At 38.0% G+C, this 21,519-nt stretch overlaps 1 protein-coding gene across 4 annotated transcripts in view; it reads right to left on the bottom strand.

The window, feature by feature from the left end:
• The window catches only part of SMARCAD1 (SNF2 related chromatin remodeling ATPase with DExD box 1), an 85,854-nt gene that overhangs the window by 38,098 nt on the left and 26,237 nt on the right, over positions 1–21,519 (bottom strand). For 2 of the 4 annotated variants that reach the window (XM_055434085.2, XM_055434084.2), the window contains exons 4-6: positions 13,867–14,038; positions 10,966–11,032; positions 3,800–3,903 (exon numbers count right to left, since the gene is read on the bottom strand). In XM_055434085.2, the coding sequence (XP_055290060.1) occupies positions 3,800–3,903; positions 10,966–11,032; positions 13,867–14,038 (343 nt within the window). Of the gene's footprint in view, positions 1–3,799; positions 3,904–6,334; positions 10,924–10,965; positions 11,033–13,866; positions 14,039–21,519 lie in introns of those variants that run through there. The other 2 variants (XM_088836228.1, XM_055434087.2) reach the window with 2 other exon arrangements.

Below are 21,519 nucleotides of genomic sequence, written 5' to 3' on the forward strand. Positions count from 1 at the left end.
AAATTTCAGAGTACATTTTCTGTCTTTCAGATTTGAGTCCTTTGATGCATGTGTTCATTAACAGATAACCGTTTCATCAAAATTAAGAGTTTAATTCAATATACAGCTGCCTTGCCAGGTTACTGCTGCACCACTGTTGTAAAATTCTTCTGTAGTTTCCTCATCTGCATTCATCACTTGGTGTGACAGCTGATGGCCTCAGAATTTGTAACACCATTTAAAAATACTAAGGCAGCCACTACTGACACCAAGGGAAGGCAGGATACAGTGGTTTCCCATTGAAGATCTTTATGTGCACATATAAAGGGACACATGAAAACGGCTGTTTCGGATTTTTTCATCCTTTGGTTTTTAATCCAGATGTCGAATCATTTTCCCTTTCATTTCTTCATGCCTCTTTTTATTGACTTCATGGCATTTTAAGGTGGCCCAGCCACATATCTTCATTATTTGTGGCACTCTGATGGTCCACAATGTGGATTCCTCTATGTCTGTACCTACCACGTGTTCTCATTTCTTTCCAAACATTTGTCTCAAGCCTCTCCTCAATACTTCCCCTTTTTTTATACATTGCCTGGCATTTTTTTCTCTTTTTTTGGGCCGTATCCCACGGCATGTGGGATCTTACTTTCCCGACCAGGGAATGGACCTGTATCCCCTGACTTGGGGAGTGTGGAGGCTTAACCACTGGACAGGGAAGTCCCAGCTTGGTATTTTTGAACCACAATGTTTAAATATGTTTGAGATGTTGAATGAGTGCTTTCTTCAAATAGAATACTTCGCAAATGTGAAAGAAGAGAAAAACACAAACTTGTGAGAAAACAAAGATGGTAAAATGAGGCAGTTAGTAGATGTCTAAGGTATGCTCATTTTCTTCCGAAGTGGCCCAGGTTAGCTGGGTGCAGTTTTCTTAGTCATCTACCTTGTGTTTCTCATGGACAAACTTGTACAGAAACAACACAAAATTCAGGTCATACATAAACCATTCTCTAATATATTCACTGCACTGGAACAAGTTACCATTTTTAAAACAGAATAAACTGGTCTTTGTGAAACAAAGGGGGTTCCTGACAAGACCAGAATGGTTGACATGCAGTACCAAGTGACCATGAGATGTGAGTTGTTATGTGACCTGGGTGTGTGATCTACCAAGACTATCTGAGCGTGAGCAGCAGCATCCCATCCTCAAGTGGAAAAGGTGATGATGTATTTGAGACTGGACTTAAGCAGGTTCAGGAAGCACAAATAAGCTGCATGCACAGGTGTCTCAGACTTCCATGGGACTGAATTCTGCTTTACTGTTGCCCCTTCATCCACAATATCTATTACACTATGGTAAATTCTTCATGACCAGATAAAGTGGGAGAAAAATCTTGAAATTGTTTTACAAAGAGTTTATATAACTCATAGTTAGAACCAGCTGAAAGTGAACAATATAACAAAATTCTACTTACAACAGCAGTGCTATATACAACTTTGGGTAGTAAAACTTACTGTCCATTTTATATAGAAAGAGATGGCCAGAAGTACAGATAAATGATATATCATGGACAGTAGCTCAGTAGAACGAGTGGAAGATCAGTGACCAGAAGTTTGGGGAGAAGGTGCACTATTGAACTTAGAAGTTTTTCTGAGAACAAAATATAAGGATAAGAGCATCCCATATGAATGCTCAGCTGCTGCTGCTAAGGCACTTCAGTCGTGTCCGACTCTGTGTGACCCCATAGACGGAAGGCCACCAGGCTCCCCTGTCCCTGGGATTCTCCAGGCAAGAACACTGGAGTGGGTTGCCATTTCCTTCTCCAATGTGTGAAAGTGAAAAGTGAAAGTGAAGTCGCTCAGTCGTGTCTGACCCCCAGCGACTCCATGGACTGCAGCCTACCAGGCTCCTCCATCCAAGGGATTTTCTAGGCAAGAGTACTGGAATGGCTTGCCATTGCCTTCTCCGTGAATGTTCAGCAAAGGATATCTAATGTATAGGAAGGAGCTTTTAATAATCACGGGGACAAGGTGATTCATTCTGTGAACCAACATAAGATCGCAGCCACTTGGATGCACGCTCAATGTGCCTATACACAAGCGACATGGCAACATGGACTGAGTCTGCGCATGCAGATCAACAAGACTTTCTCACTCCAAGATTTATCTGGCTATGGCTACTGGTGAGTACTTGACCTGCCAAGAGCAGAGGCCATCAATGAATTCCCATGACAGTGAGACCCATTTATTGGGAGATTCAATCAACTGTTTGGTGGCAAGTTGATGACATTTAATCCCTTTCATCATGAAAGGGATAGTAATAAGAAATTTACTGTGAGTATGGATTAGCCTTTCCTACCCACCTGGATTTGGCAACAGCAGTTATGGATTGAACTGTGTCCCTCCAAATGCCCAGTACCTCAGAATATGACCTCAACTGAAGACTGGCTCTAAGTAACTATTACTGAGGTAATCAAGTTAAAATGAGGTTATTAGGGTGGGCCCTAATCCAATGAAGAAGAGGAAATCTGGAGATAGACAAGCACACAGGGACCATACACTGTAAAGATAAGGCAGAGATCTACAGGTCAAGGAACATCAAAGACTTCCAGCAAACCACCAGAAGCTAGTCACAGAGCGATGGAACAGCCTTTAGAAGGAAGCAACTGTTCTGATATCTTGATGTTGGACTTCTAGCTTCCAGAGCTGTGAGACAATATATTTCTGTTGTTTAAGTCACTCAGTTTGTGGTCCTTTGTTACAGTGCCCCTAGGAATCCAATGGTATCACATACAGATAAATAAAACGCTTAACTACACTGTGACACAGCAATCAGTGTTTCTGACCAGGGGAGCCAATTTCACTGAAAGAAAAGTATATCAAGGGATTCATGCCCAATGGAATTCACTGATCTTACCATGTGTCTCAATGCCTGGACGCATCTGGCTTACAGAGCAGTGGTATCACTTAAAGAAAATTTAGAATGTGAATTTGTTGGTAACACCCTACAAGGCTAAAATGCTATCCAACAGATGTAAAAGCAAAGTGAATGCTTTGAATCAGCCATCAAAAAATATGATGCTACTTCTTCCATGGCCATTATACATAGGTTTATAAACTAAAATGTGGGCCTACTCTCTTATACTAGTGGTTATTCAAACCTAAAACTCAGAATTTTTACTTCCTACCAAGGGAAGAATACTTCTATGGAGGGATACAACAGCTGTCCCATTAAATTAGGGTGGAGACTAAATCAGGCAAAGAAAGGGGTTACTGTGCTAACTGGGGTGACTGACTTTGATCACCAAAAAGAAATTGTGCTGTCATGAATGCAGACATGGAGGACTATGTCTAGATTCACTGGGAGGCCTCTCAGTAGATCTATTCCATAAAGTAAAAGTTAATAGAAAACCACAATAACCCAGTAAAAGCATAACTACTATTATTTTTAGATAAGCAGTTAAATACCAAAGGAATCTATAGACTCCCACAGAATTTCTATAGGAATTATAAGTAGTTGTCACTGAGGAGTTTGAAATGGTGCTGGTGCTAGTAACAGCTGTTTTATGTAAGCGTTGTACAATTATATGTATATATATATACATTTTACAAAATAAAATTTAAAGTATATTTTTCCCAAAAGTTACTTTACTATACCACTAGAATATTTTTTAAATCAGTTTTATAATTCAGAGATAAGCAATTAATATTGCTGTGAGAGAGAAGACTGATTCATTAAGGTGTATTTTTGTAAATTCAGATTCAACACAGTCTGTGCTTAAGTAGCTAATTTTGATGTTGCAATTCAAACGTAACTCACATGATCCAATCTCTTCTTTTTCATAGATTGATCATCATTAAATTCATCTTCCTCGAATGGCTCTGAAGAAGAAGATAATTTTCTTTTCCTGGGTCCACCACCTTCTAAAGCAGACAAGGACATGCAAAGTTCACACTGATATAGTATAAGAATCATTAATGTAAAAAAAAGGGCAAACTACACTTAATAGACAGTTCTCTTGATATCAGGACAATATTATTTCTTCTACATATGACATACATTCAATAAATGTTAACTGCATTGAAGGAAAAATAAAGAGAGATCCTTTTCACACTTTCAAAAGTAGAAATCACTGTAAGACTATACATATTTATAAACTATCACATTATTTAATGCTAATGATATATATCTTTGAATTGACAAGTAATTCTATAGTAGAAAGAAGAGGTTCTCCTCAATGACTGAATGTTCAGTAGTGAAAAAAATTGAGCCTATCACCTTATCTGAAGCGCATCAAATAATCGTCAATAATTAAGTATCTACTATGTATCAGGCTTTGCAGTGGGCTTTTATAAACTGCTGTTTCATTTACTTTCCAAAACAAATCTATCAAGTAAATATATACTCATTTTACCAATTAGGAGGAACTGAGAAACAGAGAAATCAAGAGATGAATGCTTTTAACCTAAAAACAAGAGAGCACAACACAAGAGAGTGGTGTATGACAGTAACAGGAAATGTGCACACTCTGTTGGGACTGATAGAAAAACTCAATCTACATGATTTGGAAAAGCTATGTTACTTATGTTTAACTTTGTATACATTCATATACTTCTTCAGTACCTTCACTTTCAGAGAGCAAATTCCAGAGACATAGTGCAGTGCTTGTATGAAAGTATTTGCTGAAAGCTTACAAAGGTTTAAGATTTCAGTATTAACTGGATCAGTACCCTAACTATGCAGTTAGAAGTAAAAGTTGTAGGAATATTCAAAATAAGTACAGACACAACAGCTTTTAAGCTGTAAGCATGAAAATGTCATAATATGACTATAACCAAATTGAATGCAATCAATGTTGATTGCATTCATTTAAGTATGCATGCTTAAATTTCCCCCCCTTTATTTCATAAAGTAAATGTGCATTCTGCATACACCAACTAATTGCTGGCATCTACTCTATCATCCTGGGTGGCTTCCTTAGTGGCTCAGTTGGTAAAGAATTTGCCTGCAATGCAGGAAACCTGGGTTCGATCCCTGGGTTGGGAAGATCTCCTGGAGAAGGGAACGGCTACTCACTCCAGTATTCTGGCCTGGAGAATTCCACGGACTGCATAGTCCATGGGGTCGCAGAGTCGGACACGACTGAGCAACTTTCACTTCACTTCACTTCACTCTATCATCACCCACATATTTGCTGGGGTTAAGTGACTACCATTCAGTTCAGTCGCTCAGTCATGTCCAGTAATTAGGCATATTACTAATGACTACCATTAATAATATTCTAATATTCAAAGTCTGAAAAGAGTTTCAAACTAGGTGATTATACCATGTCACCTAGATATGTTTAATCCTTTCTTAAAAAAAAAAACATATTTAAAAAATAAAAGGTAAAACATGAAACTGCAAAAAAGAAAATATGAACAAAGAACACTAACAGGCAATTCAATAGGGGAAAAAGAAAGAGAAAAGATGATGAACGTCATTAATAACTAAAGACCAGGAAAATACAGTACCTTTTTTTCCATCCTAAGATTAAAAGGAGTAGTAAAAGGAAGTCATAGCATACTGTGGGCAGTCACGTTAAAACATTATATATTGTTATAGCCTATCTGGAAGGCAATCTAAATAACAAACCTCAGAATTTTAGATGTGTGTGTCTTTCAGTTCAACAATTCTTTTTCCAGGAATTTACTTCCAAAACTGAGGGAGAAGGATTACTTAGGCATACATAAACATTTTTACCTAAGTATTTAAGTCCATGTCAATAAGCTATTAGACAAGTTAGAATACACTGTTATAAAGAATTAAGTAGACTTTAGAAATAAACATGGTTACAAAACAGCAAAAAAAAAAACAAAAAACAGAAACATAGAAAGAACTAACTAGACTTTTAGAAATAAACATGGTTACAAAACAGCAAAAAAAAAAACAAACATAGTCACATAAAAATGCTTTTATCTACTCTTACACTGACACATATATAGAGAACTAGGACTTCCCTAGTAGCTCAGATAGTAAAGAATCTGCCTGCAATGCAGGGGACCCAGGTTTGATCCGGGGTTGGGAAGATACCCTGGAGAAGGGAATGGCAACCTATTCCAGTATTCTTGCCTGGGGAATCCCATGGACAGAGGAGCCTGGGGAGCCCCAGTCCACGCGGTTGCAAAGAGTTGGACACGACTGAGCAACTAAGCACAAACATACAGAGGTGGAAGAACTAGCTAGATTCCTGATGACATCATAAAATTCATATTTTTCCCATTTAAAGTAGGATAAAAACTTTGGATACATATTTTTGTCTTTATAACAGTATTCATAAATGAAAACATTCAGAATGCAATGTAAAAAACATACCTTTATTGTTTAATATGCAGGATGATACTGCATATAAAAGACTGTAATTTGTGGTAAAACCAATGTCCAACATCAGAATTTGTGGAGACTCTTTGTGAACTGTCCAAGGCATTTAAAAAGACCCTCTGTTAGTGACACAAAGCTGTCATTCTATACGTTACCTCAAGAGTGTACTATACTGAAAATGATTGATATGACTATCCTGTCCATTCTAAGAAGTAGCATGGAAGTTTATTTAAAAAAAACAAGAAAACCTTAATTTCTTCTTTCCTTATAATTTGCCATTTGACAAAATCTTCAAAAAAAAGAAAGAAAATCAAAGTCTAGTACAACAATGACAAGTAAAAAAATCCTGCTAAAGTTCAACTTTGATAAGTACTATAAACTATATGCAGGCAGAAGTTTTGTCAATTTTGTGCCAGCATGTACCCTCCGTGCCTAAAATAGCATCTGGCATCCAGTAGTAGATATATACTAAGTATTTGTTTAATGAATAAAGCTGAAAAATACAAATTGTTCAAGACAAAAAAGACCACACATTGCTGTGGAATAGTTATTTAACAAAGTTTTCATTGGAAAGATTCTGAAATATGAGATATTATGAGGACAAGAAAGAATATGTAAAATTTCCCAAACCCATTTAGCAACTCAACAAATGTTAACAGGGACTACAATTTTTCAGAATTTTTACAGTAGGATACAGTAATGAAGACACAACTTTCTCTTGTATCATTTCTAGTATCAGATGGCCCTTAACATAAATGTTAATATGTAAAATGTACTTACTATCCACCACTCACTATAATAAGAAATTTGCAATAACTATCATTGTTTCATAACAACCTAAGAATTTCCTACTATTATTATACTATTTTACTGCTACGGAAAGAGAAAACTTAGGCAACACTGCCCAAGGTTACACAGCTAGCAAGTAAAAGGAAAGGAAGATTCTTAATATTCACTGTGGGTAGCAGCCACATACCACACAATACCATTCCCTTGCTCAAACTGGTGAAAAAGAGAGATTTAAAATATTTCATGTGGAAAATGGAATATTACTCTGCCATTTGAGTCAGTTCTGATGAGGTGGATGAACCTAGAACCTATTATACAGAGTGAAAGTAAGGCAGAAACAGAAAGGTTAAGTATCATATTCTAACACATATACATATGGAATCTAAAAAATGGTACTGAAGAATTTATTTACAGGGCAGCAATGGAGAAACAGACAGAGAATAGACTTACAGACATGGGGAAAGGGAAGGAGAGGGTGAGATGTATGGAAAGAGTAACATGGAAACTTACATTACCATATGTAAAATAGATAGCCAACGGGAGCTTGCTGTATGGCTCAGGAAACAAACAGGGGCTCTGTATCAACCTAGAGGGGTGGGATGGGGAGGGAGATGGGAGGGAAGTTCAAAAGGGAGGGGGTATATGTACACCTATGGCTGATTCATGTTGAGGTTTGACAGAAAACAACAAAATTCTGTAAAGCAATTATCCTTCAATAAAAAAATTAAAAAAATTTCATGTTGATAAAGTAATATCATCTATGGAATCCAAGCAGGGGGTTAATATGAGGTAGATAATTGCAGAAATAAGATAATAGACCCAAGAAAACACATTATGGTATTTTCTATTTTTCTATATAATTTTTAAAAAATCCACTTAGGAATATGGGTACATATTCACACTGCTAATGAAATCATAAATTGGCATAACCTTTAAAATTAACACTGAAGTACATATTATATTTCAAAATGTGCACACCCTTTGGCTCAGCATCCTGGTTTGAAGTTTAGGCTACAGAAATAAAACCATCAAGGTTTACTTGAAAGCTACTTTCTTTTGCATTGTAGTAATGAAATAATGCAAACATCAATGCTAATTAATAGATCAGTCACTCAGTTGTGTCCGACTCTTTGCAACCGCATGGATTGCAGCACTCCAGGCCTCCATCACCAACTCACAGAGCTTGCTCAAACTCGTGTCCATCAAGTCGGTGATGCCACTCAACCATCTCATCCTCTGTTGTTCCCTTCTCCTCCTGCCTTCAATCTTTCCCAGCATCAGGGTCTTTTCTAATGAGTCAGTTCTTTGCATCAGGTGGCCAAAAGTATTGGAGCTTCAGCATCATTCTTAGCAATGAGTATTCAGGACTGATTTCCTTTAGGATGGAGTGGTTGGATCTCCTTGCAGTCCAAGGGACTCTCAAGAATCTTCTCCAACACAACAGTTCAAAAGCATCAATTCTTTGGTGCTCAGCTTTCTTTATGGTGCAACTCTCACATCTTTACACGACTAACAGAAAAACCATAGCTTTGACTAGACGGATCTTTGTTGATGAATAATGTCTTTGCTTTTTAATATGCTGTCTAGGTTGGTCATAGCTTTTCTTCCAAGGAGCAAGTGTCTTTTAAATTCATGTTTGCAGTCATCATCTGCAGTGATTTTGGAACCCAGAAAAATAAAAGTCTTACTGTTTCCATTGTTTCCCCATCTATTTGCCACGAAGTGATGGGACCAGATGCCATGATTTTGGTTTTCTGAATGCTGAGTTTTAAGCCAGCATTTTCGCTCTACTCTTTCACTTTCATCAAGAGGCTCCTGAGTTCCTGAGTTCGCTTTCTGCCATAAGGGTGGTGTCATCTGCACATCTGAGGTTATTGATATTTCCCGCAATCTTGATTTCAGCTTGTGCTTCATCCAGCCCAGCATTTTGCATGATATACTCTGCATATAAGTTAAATAAGCAGGATGACAATATATAGCCTTGACATACTCCTTTCCCAATATGGACCCAGTCTGTTGTTTCATATCTGGTTTTAAGTGTTGCTTCTTGACCTGCATACAGATTTCTCAGGAGGCAGGTAAGAGGGTCTGGGAGTCCCATCTCTTTAAGAATTTTCCACAGTTTGTTGTGATCCACACAGTCAAAGGCTTTAGCGTAGTCAATAAAACAGAAGTATATATTTTTCTGGAATTCTTTTGCTTTCTCTATGATCCAACAGATGTTGGCAATTTGATCTCTGAATCCTCTGCCTTTTCTAAATCCAGCTTGAATATCTGCAAGTTCTTGGCTTACGTACTGTTGAAGCCTCGCTTGGGGAATTTTGAGCATTACCTTGCTAGCATGTGAGGTGAATGCAATTGTGAAGAAGTTTGAACAATCTTTGGCATTGCCGTTCTTTGGTACTGGAATGAAAACTGACCTTTTCTAGTCCTGTGGCCACTGATAAGTTCTCCAATTTTGCTGGCATATTGAGTGTGGCACTTTCACAGCATCATCTTTTAGGATTTGAAATAGCTAGAATTCCATCACCTCCACTAGCTTTGTTCATAGTGATGCTACCTAAAGCCCACTTGACTTTGGACTCCAGGATGTTTGGCTCTAGGTGACTGATTACACTGTCATGGTTATCTGGGTCATTAAGATCTTTTTTGGATAGTTCTTTTGTGTATCCTTGCCACCTTCTCTTAATATCTTCTGCTTCTGTTAGGTCCATACCGTTTCTGTTTATTGTGCCCATCTTTGCATAACATGTTCCCTTGGTAATCTCTATTTTCTTGAAGAGATATCTATTTGTCACTTCCACTGTATAATCGCTAAGGATTTGATTTAGGTCATACCTGAATGGGCTAGTGGTTTTCCCTAGTTTACTCAATTTAAGTCTGAATTTGGCATCAGGAAGTTCATGATCTGTGAGCCACAGCCAGCTCCCGGTCTTATTTTTGCTGACTGTGTAGAGTTCCTCCATCTTTGGCTGAAAAGAATATAATCAATCTGACTTTGATATTGACCATCTGGTGATGTTCATGTGTAGAGAAACAATAAATTAATCCTATTGGTGTCACAGAGGAATGTTATGGAGGTATTTTGTAATTAGATAAATTTTTGATTGTAATAACAAGTTATCCATGATAAATGATCAAATGACTTTTCTTAAAAATGAAAACCAATACGATAATTATATTTTATAATCTAATGTGTATATATTATATAACAGTATTTAGGCTTGCTTTCATTTCTTAGTTTATTTAGTAGTGGGATTACAGATTAGTTTTACCTGCTCAGTATGTATAAAAAAAAATTCTAGGCAGTATTTACTGAAAAAAATTGGAGGTGCTTATATAAAAGTATTTATTTGGTATTCTAAAACTGGACTATAGCATAAATGTTTAGTACACAAAGGGATGCTGATTACAAGAGAGGATTTCCTTAAGTTCCTGACTCTCATTTAAAGAAGTAAATCTACAATGAATTAGAAAGGACACTTATTAAAGTACATATATCTCCCCAAACTTCACTGTTAAAAGAGATTTGATCTATAGAGGACAAGTAAAATTACCAATGAAACTGTCCCCTTCCCTTTTTTGGGAGGGAGTAAAGAAAATGGAACCTAGAAAGTCCAGTTCCCACGTGAGTAAGACCTCAGGTAAGTTAGTCAGTTAACCTTATTTTTTTAAATCTTCTTAATCTTTCCTGTTTTCGTCTAAAACCCTTGAAGCTATTAATACTTCCTAAGGTTCCTGTAAGAATTCATGAAAAAGCTTGGTAAATTGATGAACAATAAAAATGAGAAGATACATATTATCTTCAACATGGCTTGAAACTAAGTCAGGCATACCTGCATCACCGAACATCAGCAAGGCAGCAGCAATTGCTCCATCCATAGTGCTTGTTGAGTCAATCAACTAACAAAATGAGAAAAGATTGTTTTAAAAATAATATTTTAAGAATTATTTTACAAACTTACCAAATATTTAAGAACCAGTATATTAAATATACAACAAGTGGAGAAATAGCTACATAATAGCTTAAGTTCAGTAAGTCAGATGATAAATTTTCAGAATATCCAGTTTGTCTAAAAAGTCTAAATTTATCTATCTTAAAATGTATTTAATGATTTACTTATCACCATTATAAAAGAAAAAATAAAACATAGTCAAATATGTACAGCATACTAATGGTTTTTGTTATTTTGCTAAAAATTAAATTGCATGAATTTACTCAAGAACATATTAACATATGGCTTACATAATTCACACTTTCAGATTTCAGAACTCCCATACTTTTCTCTTGCCATAGTTTCCTGTACTTCCAATGAGTTATTTATTTTAAAAAGATCTTAATTTTTAAAAATAAGCTATTTTTGTGTTAAATTAAAAACCTCAAAACAAAAAAATAATGCTCTTTTCGATACTAGTTTTCTTCCTCTTGGATCCTCTGATATCTTGTAAGCCTTTCCTCATTTTCAAAACAGACGAAGCATATTCTTATCAAGTATAGGACTAACTTTATATTTCATAGCTCCTTGAATTATTTTATATGGGTCTAAAAGTCTCTGAAGAGTAATTTATAAATGTTATCTTTAAAGCTTTTAAAATGATGGGAGATTACTTGAAATCCAGATTACTTCAAGGGAGTGCTTTGCTTTGGAGCAAGTGTTACGCTAAACTCCCCAAATTTCAAATACTAGTGAAATATACACACAAAATTCATGTAGAAATTCAACTTTACCACTGTAATTATAAAATTAGAGATAAATGCTTCTATAGGGAATAAATCCCCTTGAACTACATGAAAAACTGGCACTCGAGCTAAAGCATTTTTAAACTGCTATTTATGTTGAATATTTTAATACTCCACCATGTTTATTCTATGGAAAGTTCTTTCCAATACTCTCAGTGTTGCTACTACTGGCTACATTCTTTCCTTCTTTTCCTATGGGGGGAAACCCATCAGGAAGCAAGTAATACTACTTGCAGGGGGAAAGTAGACTCAAGATACCATTCAAGTTTCATTTAGCTAACAGTAGGAAGGTTATCAGAATGATTTGGGGAAAAAAGCAAGATTCATATTAAATATATCCGAGATCAAAGCAAATAATATAAACTTAAAAGAGTTCAAACTAGCAGGCCTAGATCACTTCTGTTTCAGACATATTTTATTTGACTTGAATGGTATTTTTGGTTTTGCCCTTCTTTAAATTAGTTACTATAAAAAGGAATGAAATATGATACAACATAAATGAACTTCAAAACTGTGTACTAAGTGCAGGAAATCAGTTATAAAAGATCACGTTGGGATTTTCCTGGTGGTCCAGGGGTTAAGACTGTGCTTCCACTGCAGGAGGCACCAGCTCAATCCCTCCTTGGGGAAACAAAGGTCCTAAATGCTATACGATCAAAAAAGAGAAAAAACCATGTATGGTATGTTCCCACTGACATGAAATGTCCAGAATAGGCAAATCTATAGAGACAGAGATTAGTGGTTGGCTTTTCACTTTCACACAATGGAGAAGGAAATGGCAACCCACTCCAGTGTTCTTGCCTGGAGAATCCCAGGGACAGGGCAGCCTCGTAGGCTGCCGTCTAGGGGGTCGCACAGAGTTGGACACGACTGAAGTGACTTAGCAGCAGCAGGGAAGGGAAATGGGGAGTGACTGCTAATAGGTATAAGGTTTCTTTTTGGAATGATTAAAATGTTTTAAAATTAGATTATGGTGATGGTTGCACAACTGTGTAAATATGTTAAAATCCAAAAACTCAGGTGATCTTTACAGATTTAAACTATATTTCAATAAAGCTCTAAAGTTGATGATCAACACCAAATAAAAATTCAGCCTTTTAACTTTATTTGAAAATCTGAATTATCTGATAAAAACAGGCTGTCACTGATTTCACATGGTCATATCCTATCAAAGCTAAGCAGCAGCTACCTCTCTTAAAAAGGGTATGTGCCAATACCCACCACTTCAAAGTTACCTGCCTAGCCCATAGAGATACGGTGCCTTCCATGCCTTAGCTTGGGGGAGAGATGCTAGGGATGGTGATGATAAAAACAAAGGTGAAAAACCGATGAACCTGTAATTAAATGATTCCCCAAAGCTCATTCGAATACTAAGTGGCAGAGCTAGGGATAAACTATTTACTAATCTTCAGAGGTTTATTCTCTACCTACAACTTAACTGAACGGTAAGTTTTTATTTCCTCTTATAAAAAGAGAGCAGGATAACTGTAACAGTAAAACTACAGCCACTTATTTTGCTTCTATGGTTCAATCAATATTTCTCAGCAAGGGTGCCATTGGCAGGACCCCTCTTCTGTCACACGGGAGTGTTCTCAGTATTGTAGCATGTTTAGCATCCCTGGTCACATGGCACTAAATGTGAAAAGCAACTCCTTGTCATTACAGGAAAATAAGAAAAAAACCTCTGGACATTTCTATGTTTCTAGTGAGTAGAGGGTTATCACCATTTCAGCATCATTCAAACTCAAAAAACTTCACAACCTATGTGAGATACAGAGAGGCTCAAGTTATTATATTACTTATAGGTGAATAAACCTCACCTACCGTAAGATTCAACAAGTAAATCTCTGGCATCTGCCTTGATTATTAAATTAATTATCTTCAAACATAAGATGTTTTTAGAAAAATGACTATCTACTGAATACAGCACTGGATACAGGAGACATTTTAAGTATCATTACAGCTGTAATAACCAATTACTAGAAAGGGGTATAACCTTAAGTAAATCACTGTCACTTCTTTGTGGAAAAAGTTCCTTCAAAGTCTGAAGTTTAGCATCTTTAAGGTCGTCCAGTTCTGAAAGGTCTTCCAATTCTGAAATATCATTATTGTTTCTAGTGGCCATGGTAGGAAGGCCTTGGGACTCTTCATCTTCAGATGGCTCAGAACTAAAAATATTTTCAGAGGAAAAAAAACAGTATTTTAATGTATTACTAATGTTATCTCATTATAGTTGTATATATGTATAAACATATAATACATTTTCAGTTCTCTTCAATAATAAATGTAACCTGTGTCTGTCAAAGATTAAAACAAGTTGTTTTTGCTTTTTCCACTTCAGTACAGTTGTGCATATAAATCTACATTCCGAAAGTCAGCATACTTTGAACATATTTCAAATTCTCTGTGCTAGGATAGAAAAGAACAGCAAAAACTTGAACCGTTTCGTTAATATACTCATCCATTGCATACCTACCTTCTCTTTCCTACTTTTTTCACCTGTACCCTGAATATAAGATGCGTGTTGTCATGTTGTTTCTGAGAAATTATCATGCATACACTAATAAAAATATAAAAGGATTTTCACAGTCTACCTAGGTGATCAGAATCAAAGTGTTAAAATCAAAATTAGACTGTCTACCAAGAACAAAATGTTTCTTTAGCAGACAGGGAGCATTTGTTTTACACAAGGCTTCATCCAACAGCGACTAACTTTAATCTCATTACATTTCAGTTCATATGTTTATCTTATATAAAAGACACTGTGAGCCAAATTTCATTTGTGTTTCTCCCAAACAATAGAATTCATTTTGAAATTTTTATTTTCTACCACAGTAAGCATTCTGAAGATCAGAAAGCAGAAATATAACAAATAGGTAGAAGTTACAGAGATCAGAGAAAGAAATACAGTCAAGTATATTTCTAGTGCCAGAGAATGCAGACTTTGCTATGCAGCTAATTCTGTTTTGGGACAGCTCTTTAGACACATATCGAGGACCTGTATTTTAGTAACTTCTCTTTACTTAGTTCAGCTGCACCTGTTAGGGTACCAGTTATGCCTAAGAATCTCCTGAAACATATAAACTGGACTGTGAAGGACCAGAAGTATATATTTTAACAAACTTCTGGGTTGACTTCCTGAATCTTGCTCTGAAAAACTGCTCTAAAGTAACAAAGTTAAATAAATCTCTTCCTTTAATGAAGACAATTACACATGTCTCCCTTTCCATTACACCCAGATTTCTCATTCTTTACACACTCAACTCTAAATTTTCACCCTGACTTAGTACATTCACACTCCCTAACTGGTTTTTGCCTCTGAGTTCACTGAGAAAATGAAGCTTTCAGGTTGGAATCCTTTTACAATTTTCACACTGCATAACCACTTTAAATGTCCTTACTCTTCTGACCATCATACCCTTAAACTAGTGATCAGATTAATCACTATTCTGTGGGACAAACTCATGTATCTCTTGATGTAGGAAGTTTTCATGCTGAGAGTGAATCTTATCAAGCCTTCGACTTAATGTCCAATTTATAGGAGATATAAAAGACAGAGGAATAAATTCAATACAATCAAAAAGAAGCAACCAGAAAAGTCTATTTTGTCTAGAAGATTCAATTTCTTCAGTAAGTTAAAATGCTTTAAAAAGAGAGGAGGGAAATGTACTATTTTAAGATCAAAGGATAGTTAATTAAGAGTCATGACATTCAAATGTTTCTTATTTCGATTCTGGTTTGCAAAACTAGCTACAAAATACATGAAATCTAAACTGGGAACTTTAGATGTAGACAATTGCTCACTGATAGTAGTATTTACGTAAGTGGGATATATAGCAAATACTAAGGGGAAAAGTGTTAGGGTATCTATTATTAACATTAAAATACTTCAGCTAATAATAATAAAAAAATAATGCAATGGGAAAATAGTAACAATTGTTAAATGTAGGTGGTATATATACATGTTCATTATCTATTATTTTCCAATATGACTAAAGCTTTAAAAATAAAAGAAAAAATCTACAAGAACAAGAACGACCACTTTGTGTTCTTTTATCTGGTCTCAGATCAAGTTATTTATTCCCTTCCCTTTACACACACACTCAGGGCTAAGGGATTCCAGGCCTAACGCCTACAGGAATTAACTGTCTACTGTCTTCTCTCCTGAACCTATCTTTAAGCACTTCCCTCCAAGCCTATGTGTCCAAGACTGCATTTTTATTTCTTCATATCTTTTATGGTTCTCAACTTACTGTTATATATCTTCTGCCCCATAGCCTCAGGGTACTGTTCTACGGGCAATGATATCCTCTATAATGTCAAATGTGACTTAAAACAACAACAAAACCCCCATATCTTTCATTAGTTATCTGTTCTTCTGTGGTCTCAAACACTGTCGTTCTCTGAAAATGCAGCCCCACCCCCAACCCTCACCCAGGGTTCTGCAGAATCATTACTTCTGATTTTCCCTTTACCTCTTAGCCTGTCCTTAATCTGTATAGAAGGTTTTCTTCCTTTTTTTACCTTTCTGAATTCCAGTATTATGTAGGATTCCAAGGCGGAATCAAGAGCAGAGGGAGAAATGTCAATAACCTCAGAAACGCAGATGACACCACCCTTATGGCAGAAAGTGAAGAACTGAAGAGCCTCTTGATGAAAGTGAATGAGGACAGTGAAAAAGTTGGCTTAAAGCTCAACATTCAGAAAACTAAGATCATGGCATCCAGTCCCATCACTTCAGGGCAAGTAGATGGGGAAACAGTGGAATCAGCGTCTGACTTTATTTTTTTGGGCTTCAAAATCACTGTAGATGGTGACTGCAGACATGAAATTAAAAGACTCAACTGACTTAACTGAGTGACTCAACTGACTGACTACCTAGGATTCTATCTTCAGCTCCTTGCTATCTATTGATGTTTCCTGAGAGACTTCCACCAATTGTCAGAGTTTCTACTATATCAGTTCAGTTCAGTCTCAGTTGTTTCCAACTCTTTGTGACCCCATGAACCGCAGCACCCCAGGCCTCCCTGTCCATCACCAACTCCCGGAGTTTACTCAAACACATGTCCATTGATCAGTGATGCCATCCAGCCATCTCATGCTGTCGTCCCCTTCTCATCCCGCCTTAAATCATTCCCAGCATCAGGCTCTTTTCAAATAGATCGGTTCTTTGCATCAGGTGGCCAAAGTATTGAAGTTTCAGCCTCAACATCAGTCCTTCCAACGAATATTCAGAACTGATTTCCTTTAGGATGGACTGGTTGTATCTCCTTGCATTGAAAGAGAATCTCAAGAGTCTTCTCCAACAATACAATTCAAAAGCATCAATTCTTTGGCGCTCAGCATTCTATGAACTCCAACTCTCACATCCATACATGACTACTGGAAAAACCACAGCCTTGACGAGATGGACTTTGTTGGCAAAGTAATGTCTCTGCCTTTTAGCATGCTGTCTAGGTAGGTCATAACTTTTCTTCCAATGAGTAAGCGTCTTTTAATTTCATGGCTGCAGTCACCATCTGCAGTGATTTTGGAGTCCCCACAAATAGTCTGCCACTGTTTCCCCATCTATTTGCCATGAAGTGACACCACTGGATGCCATGATCTTAGTTTTCTGAATGTTAAGCTTTAAGCCAACTTTTTACTCCTCTTTCACTTTTATCCAGAGGCACTTTAGTTCTTCTTTGCCTTCTGCCATAAGGGTGGTGTCATCTGCATATCTGAGGTTACTGGTATTTCTCCCAGCAATCTTGATTCCAGCTTGTGCTTCCTCCAGCCCAGCGTTTCTCAAGATGTACTCTGCATATAAGTTAAATAAACAGGGTGACAATATACAAACTTGACATACTTGTTTCCCAATTTGGAACCAGTCCATTGTTCCATATCCAGTTTTAACTGTTGCTTCTTGACCTGCATACAGATTTCTCAGGTGGTCTGGTATTCCCATCTCTTTCAGAATTTTCCAGTTTATTGTGATTCACACAGTCAAAAGGTTTGGCATAGTCAATAAAGCAGAAATAGATGTTTATTTGGAACTCTCTTGGGTTTTTGATGATCTAGCGGATGTTTGTAACTTGATCTCTGGTTCCTCTTGTTTTCTAAAACCAGCTTGAACATCTGGAATTTCACAATTCATGTACTGTTGAAGTCTGGCTTGAAGAAATTTAAGCATTACTTTACTAGCACTAGTGAGACGAGTGCAATTGTGCAGTAGTTTGAGCATTCTTCGGCATTGCCCTTCTTTGGGATTGGAATGAAAACTGACCTTTTCCAGTCCTGTTGCCACTGTTGAGTTTTCCAAATTTGCTGGCATATTGAGTGCAGCACTTTCACAGCGTCATCTTTTAGGATTTGAAATAACTCAACTGGAATTCCATCACCTCCACTAGCTTTGTTCGTAGTGATGCTTCCTAAGGCCCACTTGAGTTCACATTCCAGGATATCTGGCTCTAGGTGAGTGATCATGCTGCTACTGCTGCTGCTGCTAAGTCACTTCAGTCGTGTCTGACTCTGTGTGACCCCATAGACGGAAGCCCACCAGGCTCCCCCGTCCCTGGGATTCTCCAGGCAAGAACACTGGAGTGGGTTGCTATTTCCTTCTCCAATGTGTGAAAGTGGAAAGTGAAAAGTGAAAGTGAAGTCGCTCAGTCATGTCTGACCCTTAGCGACCCCACGGACTGCAGCCTACCAGGCTCCTCCATCCATGGGATTTTCTAGGCAATAGTACTGGAGTGGCTTGCCATTGCCTTCTCCGAGTGATCATACCATCATCATTATCTGGTTTGTGAAGATCTTTTTTGTATACTTCTTTTGTGTATTGTTGCCACCGTCTTTGGCTGCAAAGACTACAATCAACCTGATTTCAGTGTTGACCATCTGGTGAATGCATTTCTTTTTCTTGGAGTAACACCAGGCAAATTTGGCCATGGAGTACAGAATGAAGCAGGGCAAAGGCTAATAGAGTTTTGCCAAGAGAACGCACTGGTCATAGCAAACACCCTCTTCCAACAACACAAGGGAAGACTCTACACATGGACATCACCAGATGGTCAACACTGAAATCAGGTTGATTATAGTCTTTGCAGCCAAAGATGGAGAAGCTCTATACAGTCAGCAAAAACAAGTCCGGGAGCTGACTGTGGCTCAGATCATGAACTCCTTATTGCCAAATTCAGACTTAAATTGAATAAACTAGGGAAAACCACTAGACCGTTCAGGTATGACTTAAATCACATCTATACAGTGGAAGTGAGTAATAGATTTAAGGGATTAGATCTGATAGAGTGCCTGATGAACTATGGACAGAGGTTTGCAACACTGTACAGGAGACAGGGGGCAAGACCATCCCCAAGATGTAAAATTATCTCCATCAGTGGTTCTCAAAAAGGGAGGCAATTTGCCCTTAGAGGACATGTGGCAGGAGCTGGAGACATTTTTGATTGTCTTGCCTAGCGAGGTGCTACTGGCATTTAACTGGGAGAGGTCAGGGATTCTGTTAAACATTCTACAACATACAGGACAGACCCTCAAAACAAAGAACTATCTGGCCCAAAACGTCAGCAGTGTCAAGGTTAAGAAACCCTGATAATTAAAAAGGCCCATGCATTGATTGTAACTGATTGTAACTATGGAAAACAGTGCACTACCATAGAGTTGTGAAAAACAGTAAGAATTTTTATGAGCTGACATGATTTCCAGGATATATATACATACTGCTAAGTTAATAAATCTCATCTATGACAGAGGATGAGATGGTTGGATGGCAACCGACTTAATGGATGTGAGCTTGATCAAGGTCCAGGAGCTGGTGGATAGGGAAGCCTGGTGTGCTGCAGTCCATGGGATCACAGTCGGACATGACTGAGAGACTGAAGTTAACAAAACAAAGAATAAATGTACATACATCTACACATGCTGCTGCTGCTGCTAAGTCACTTCAGTCGTGTCCGACTCTGTGTGACCCCATAGACGGAAGCCTACCAGGCTCCCCCGTCCCTGGGATTCTCCAGGCAAGAACACCGGAGTGGGTTGCCATTTCCTTCTCCAATGTGTGAAAGTGAAAAGGGAAAGTGAAGTCGCTCAGTCGTGTCCGACCCTTAGCGACCCCATGGACTGCAGCCTACCAGGCTCCTCCATCCATGAGATTTTCTAGGGAATAGTACTGGAGTGGCTTGCCATTGCCTTCTCCACATACACATTATTTATTCATACACAGCACAAGATATAGAGTGCTAACTTCTGTGTAGCAAAGAAGAACAAAAAGACACATGCAAGAAATACAAAGTATGACAAAAAGTAACTGGTTAGTTCTGAGGTGGGAGGAGGAAGAGGCTGGCAGGAGAAGGGAGAGGAAGTTACTACTTCTCTGTGCTTAGAAGCTCAGTTCAGTTCAGTTCAGTCGCTCAGTCCTGTCCGACTCTTTGCGACCCCATGAATCACAGCACGCCAGGCCTTCCTGTCCATCACCAACTCCCGGAGTTCACTCAAACTCATGTCCACAGAGTCGGTGATGCCATCCAGCCATCTCATTCTCTGTCGTCCCTGTCTCCTCCCGCCCCTAATCCCTCCCAGCATCAGAGTCTTTTCCAGTGAGTCAACTCATTGCATGAGGTGGCCAAAGTATTGGAGTTTCAGCTTTAGCATCAGTCCTTCCAATGAACACCCAGGATTGATCTCCTTTAGAATGGACTGGTTGGATCTCCGTGCAGTCCAAGGGACTCTCAAGAGTCTTCTCCAACACCACAGTGCAAACGCATCAATTCTTCGGTGATCAGCTTTCTTCACAGTCCAACTCTCACATCCATACATGACCACGGGAAAAACCATAGCCTTGACTAGACGGACCTTGGTTGGCAAAGTAATGTCTCTGCTTTTTAATATACTATCTAGGTTGGTCATAACTTTCCTTCCAAGGAGTAAGCGTCTTTTAATTTCATGGCTGCAATCAGTGGGGTTGCAAAGAGTTGGACATGACTGAGCTTCAAACTATCTGCAGTGATTCTGGAGCCCCCAAAAATAAAGTCTGACACTGTTTCCACTGTTTCCCCATCTATTTCCCATGAAGTGATGATGGGACAGATGCCATGATCTTTGTTTTCTGAATGCCGAGTTTCAAGCCAACCTTTTCACTCTCCTCTTTCACTTTCATCAAGAGGCTTTTGAGTCCCTCTTCCCTTTCTGCCATAAGGGTGGTGTCATCTGCATATCTGAGGTTATTGATATTTCTCCCGGCAATCTTGATTCCAGCTTGTGCTTCTTCCAGCCCAGTGTTCCTCATGATGTACTCTGCGTATAAGTTAAATAAGCAGGGTGACAACATACAACCTTAACATACTCCTTTTCCTATTTGGAACCAGTCTGTTGTTCCATGTCCAGTTCTAACTCTTGCTTCCTGACCTGCATACAGGTTTCTCAAGAGGCAGGTCAGGTGGTCTGGGATTCCCATCTCTTTCAGAATTTTCCACAGTTTATTGTGATCCACACAGTCAAAGGCTTTGGCATAGTCAATGAAGCAAAAATAGATGTTTTTCTGGAACTCTCTTGCTTTCTCCATGATCCAGCGGATGTTGGCAATTTGATCTCTGGTGCCTCTGCCTTTTCTAAAACCTGCTTGAACAGCTGGGAGTTCACGGTTCACGTATTGCTGAGG

Source organism: Moschus berezovskii, chromosome 5, assembly GCF_049115385.1.
Source record: "Moschus berezovskii isolate FMDL1 chromosome 5, NW_MosBer_1.0, whole genome shotgun sequence".
NCBI lineage: Eukaryota > Metazoa > Chordata > Mammalia > Artiodactyla > Moschidae > Moschus > Moschus berezovskii.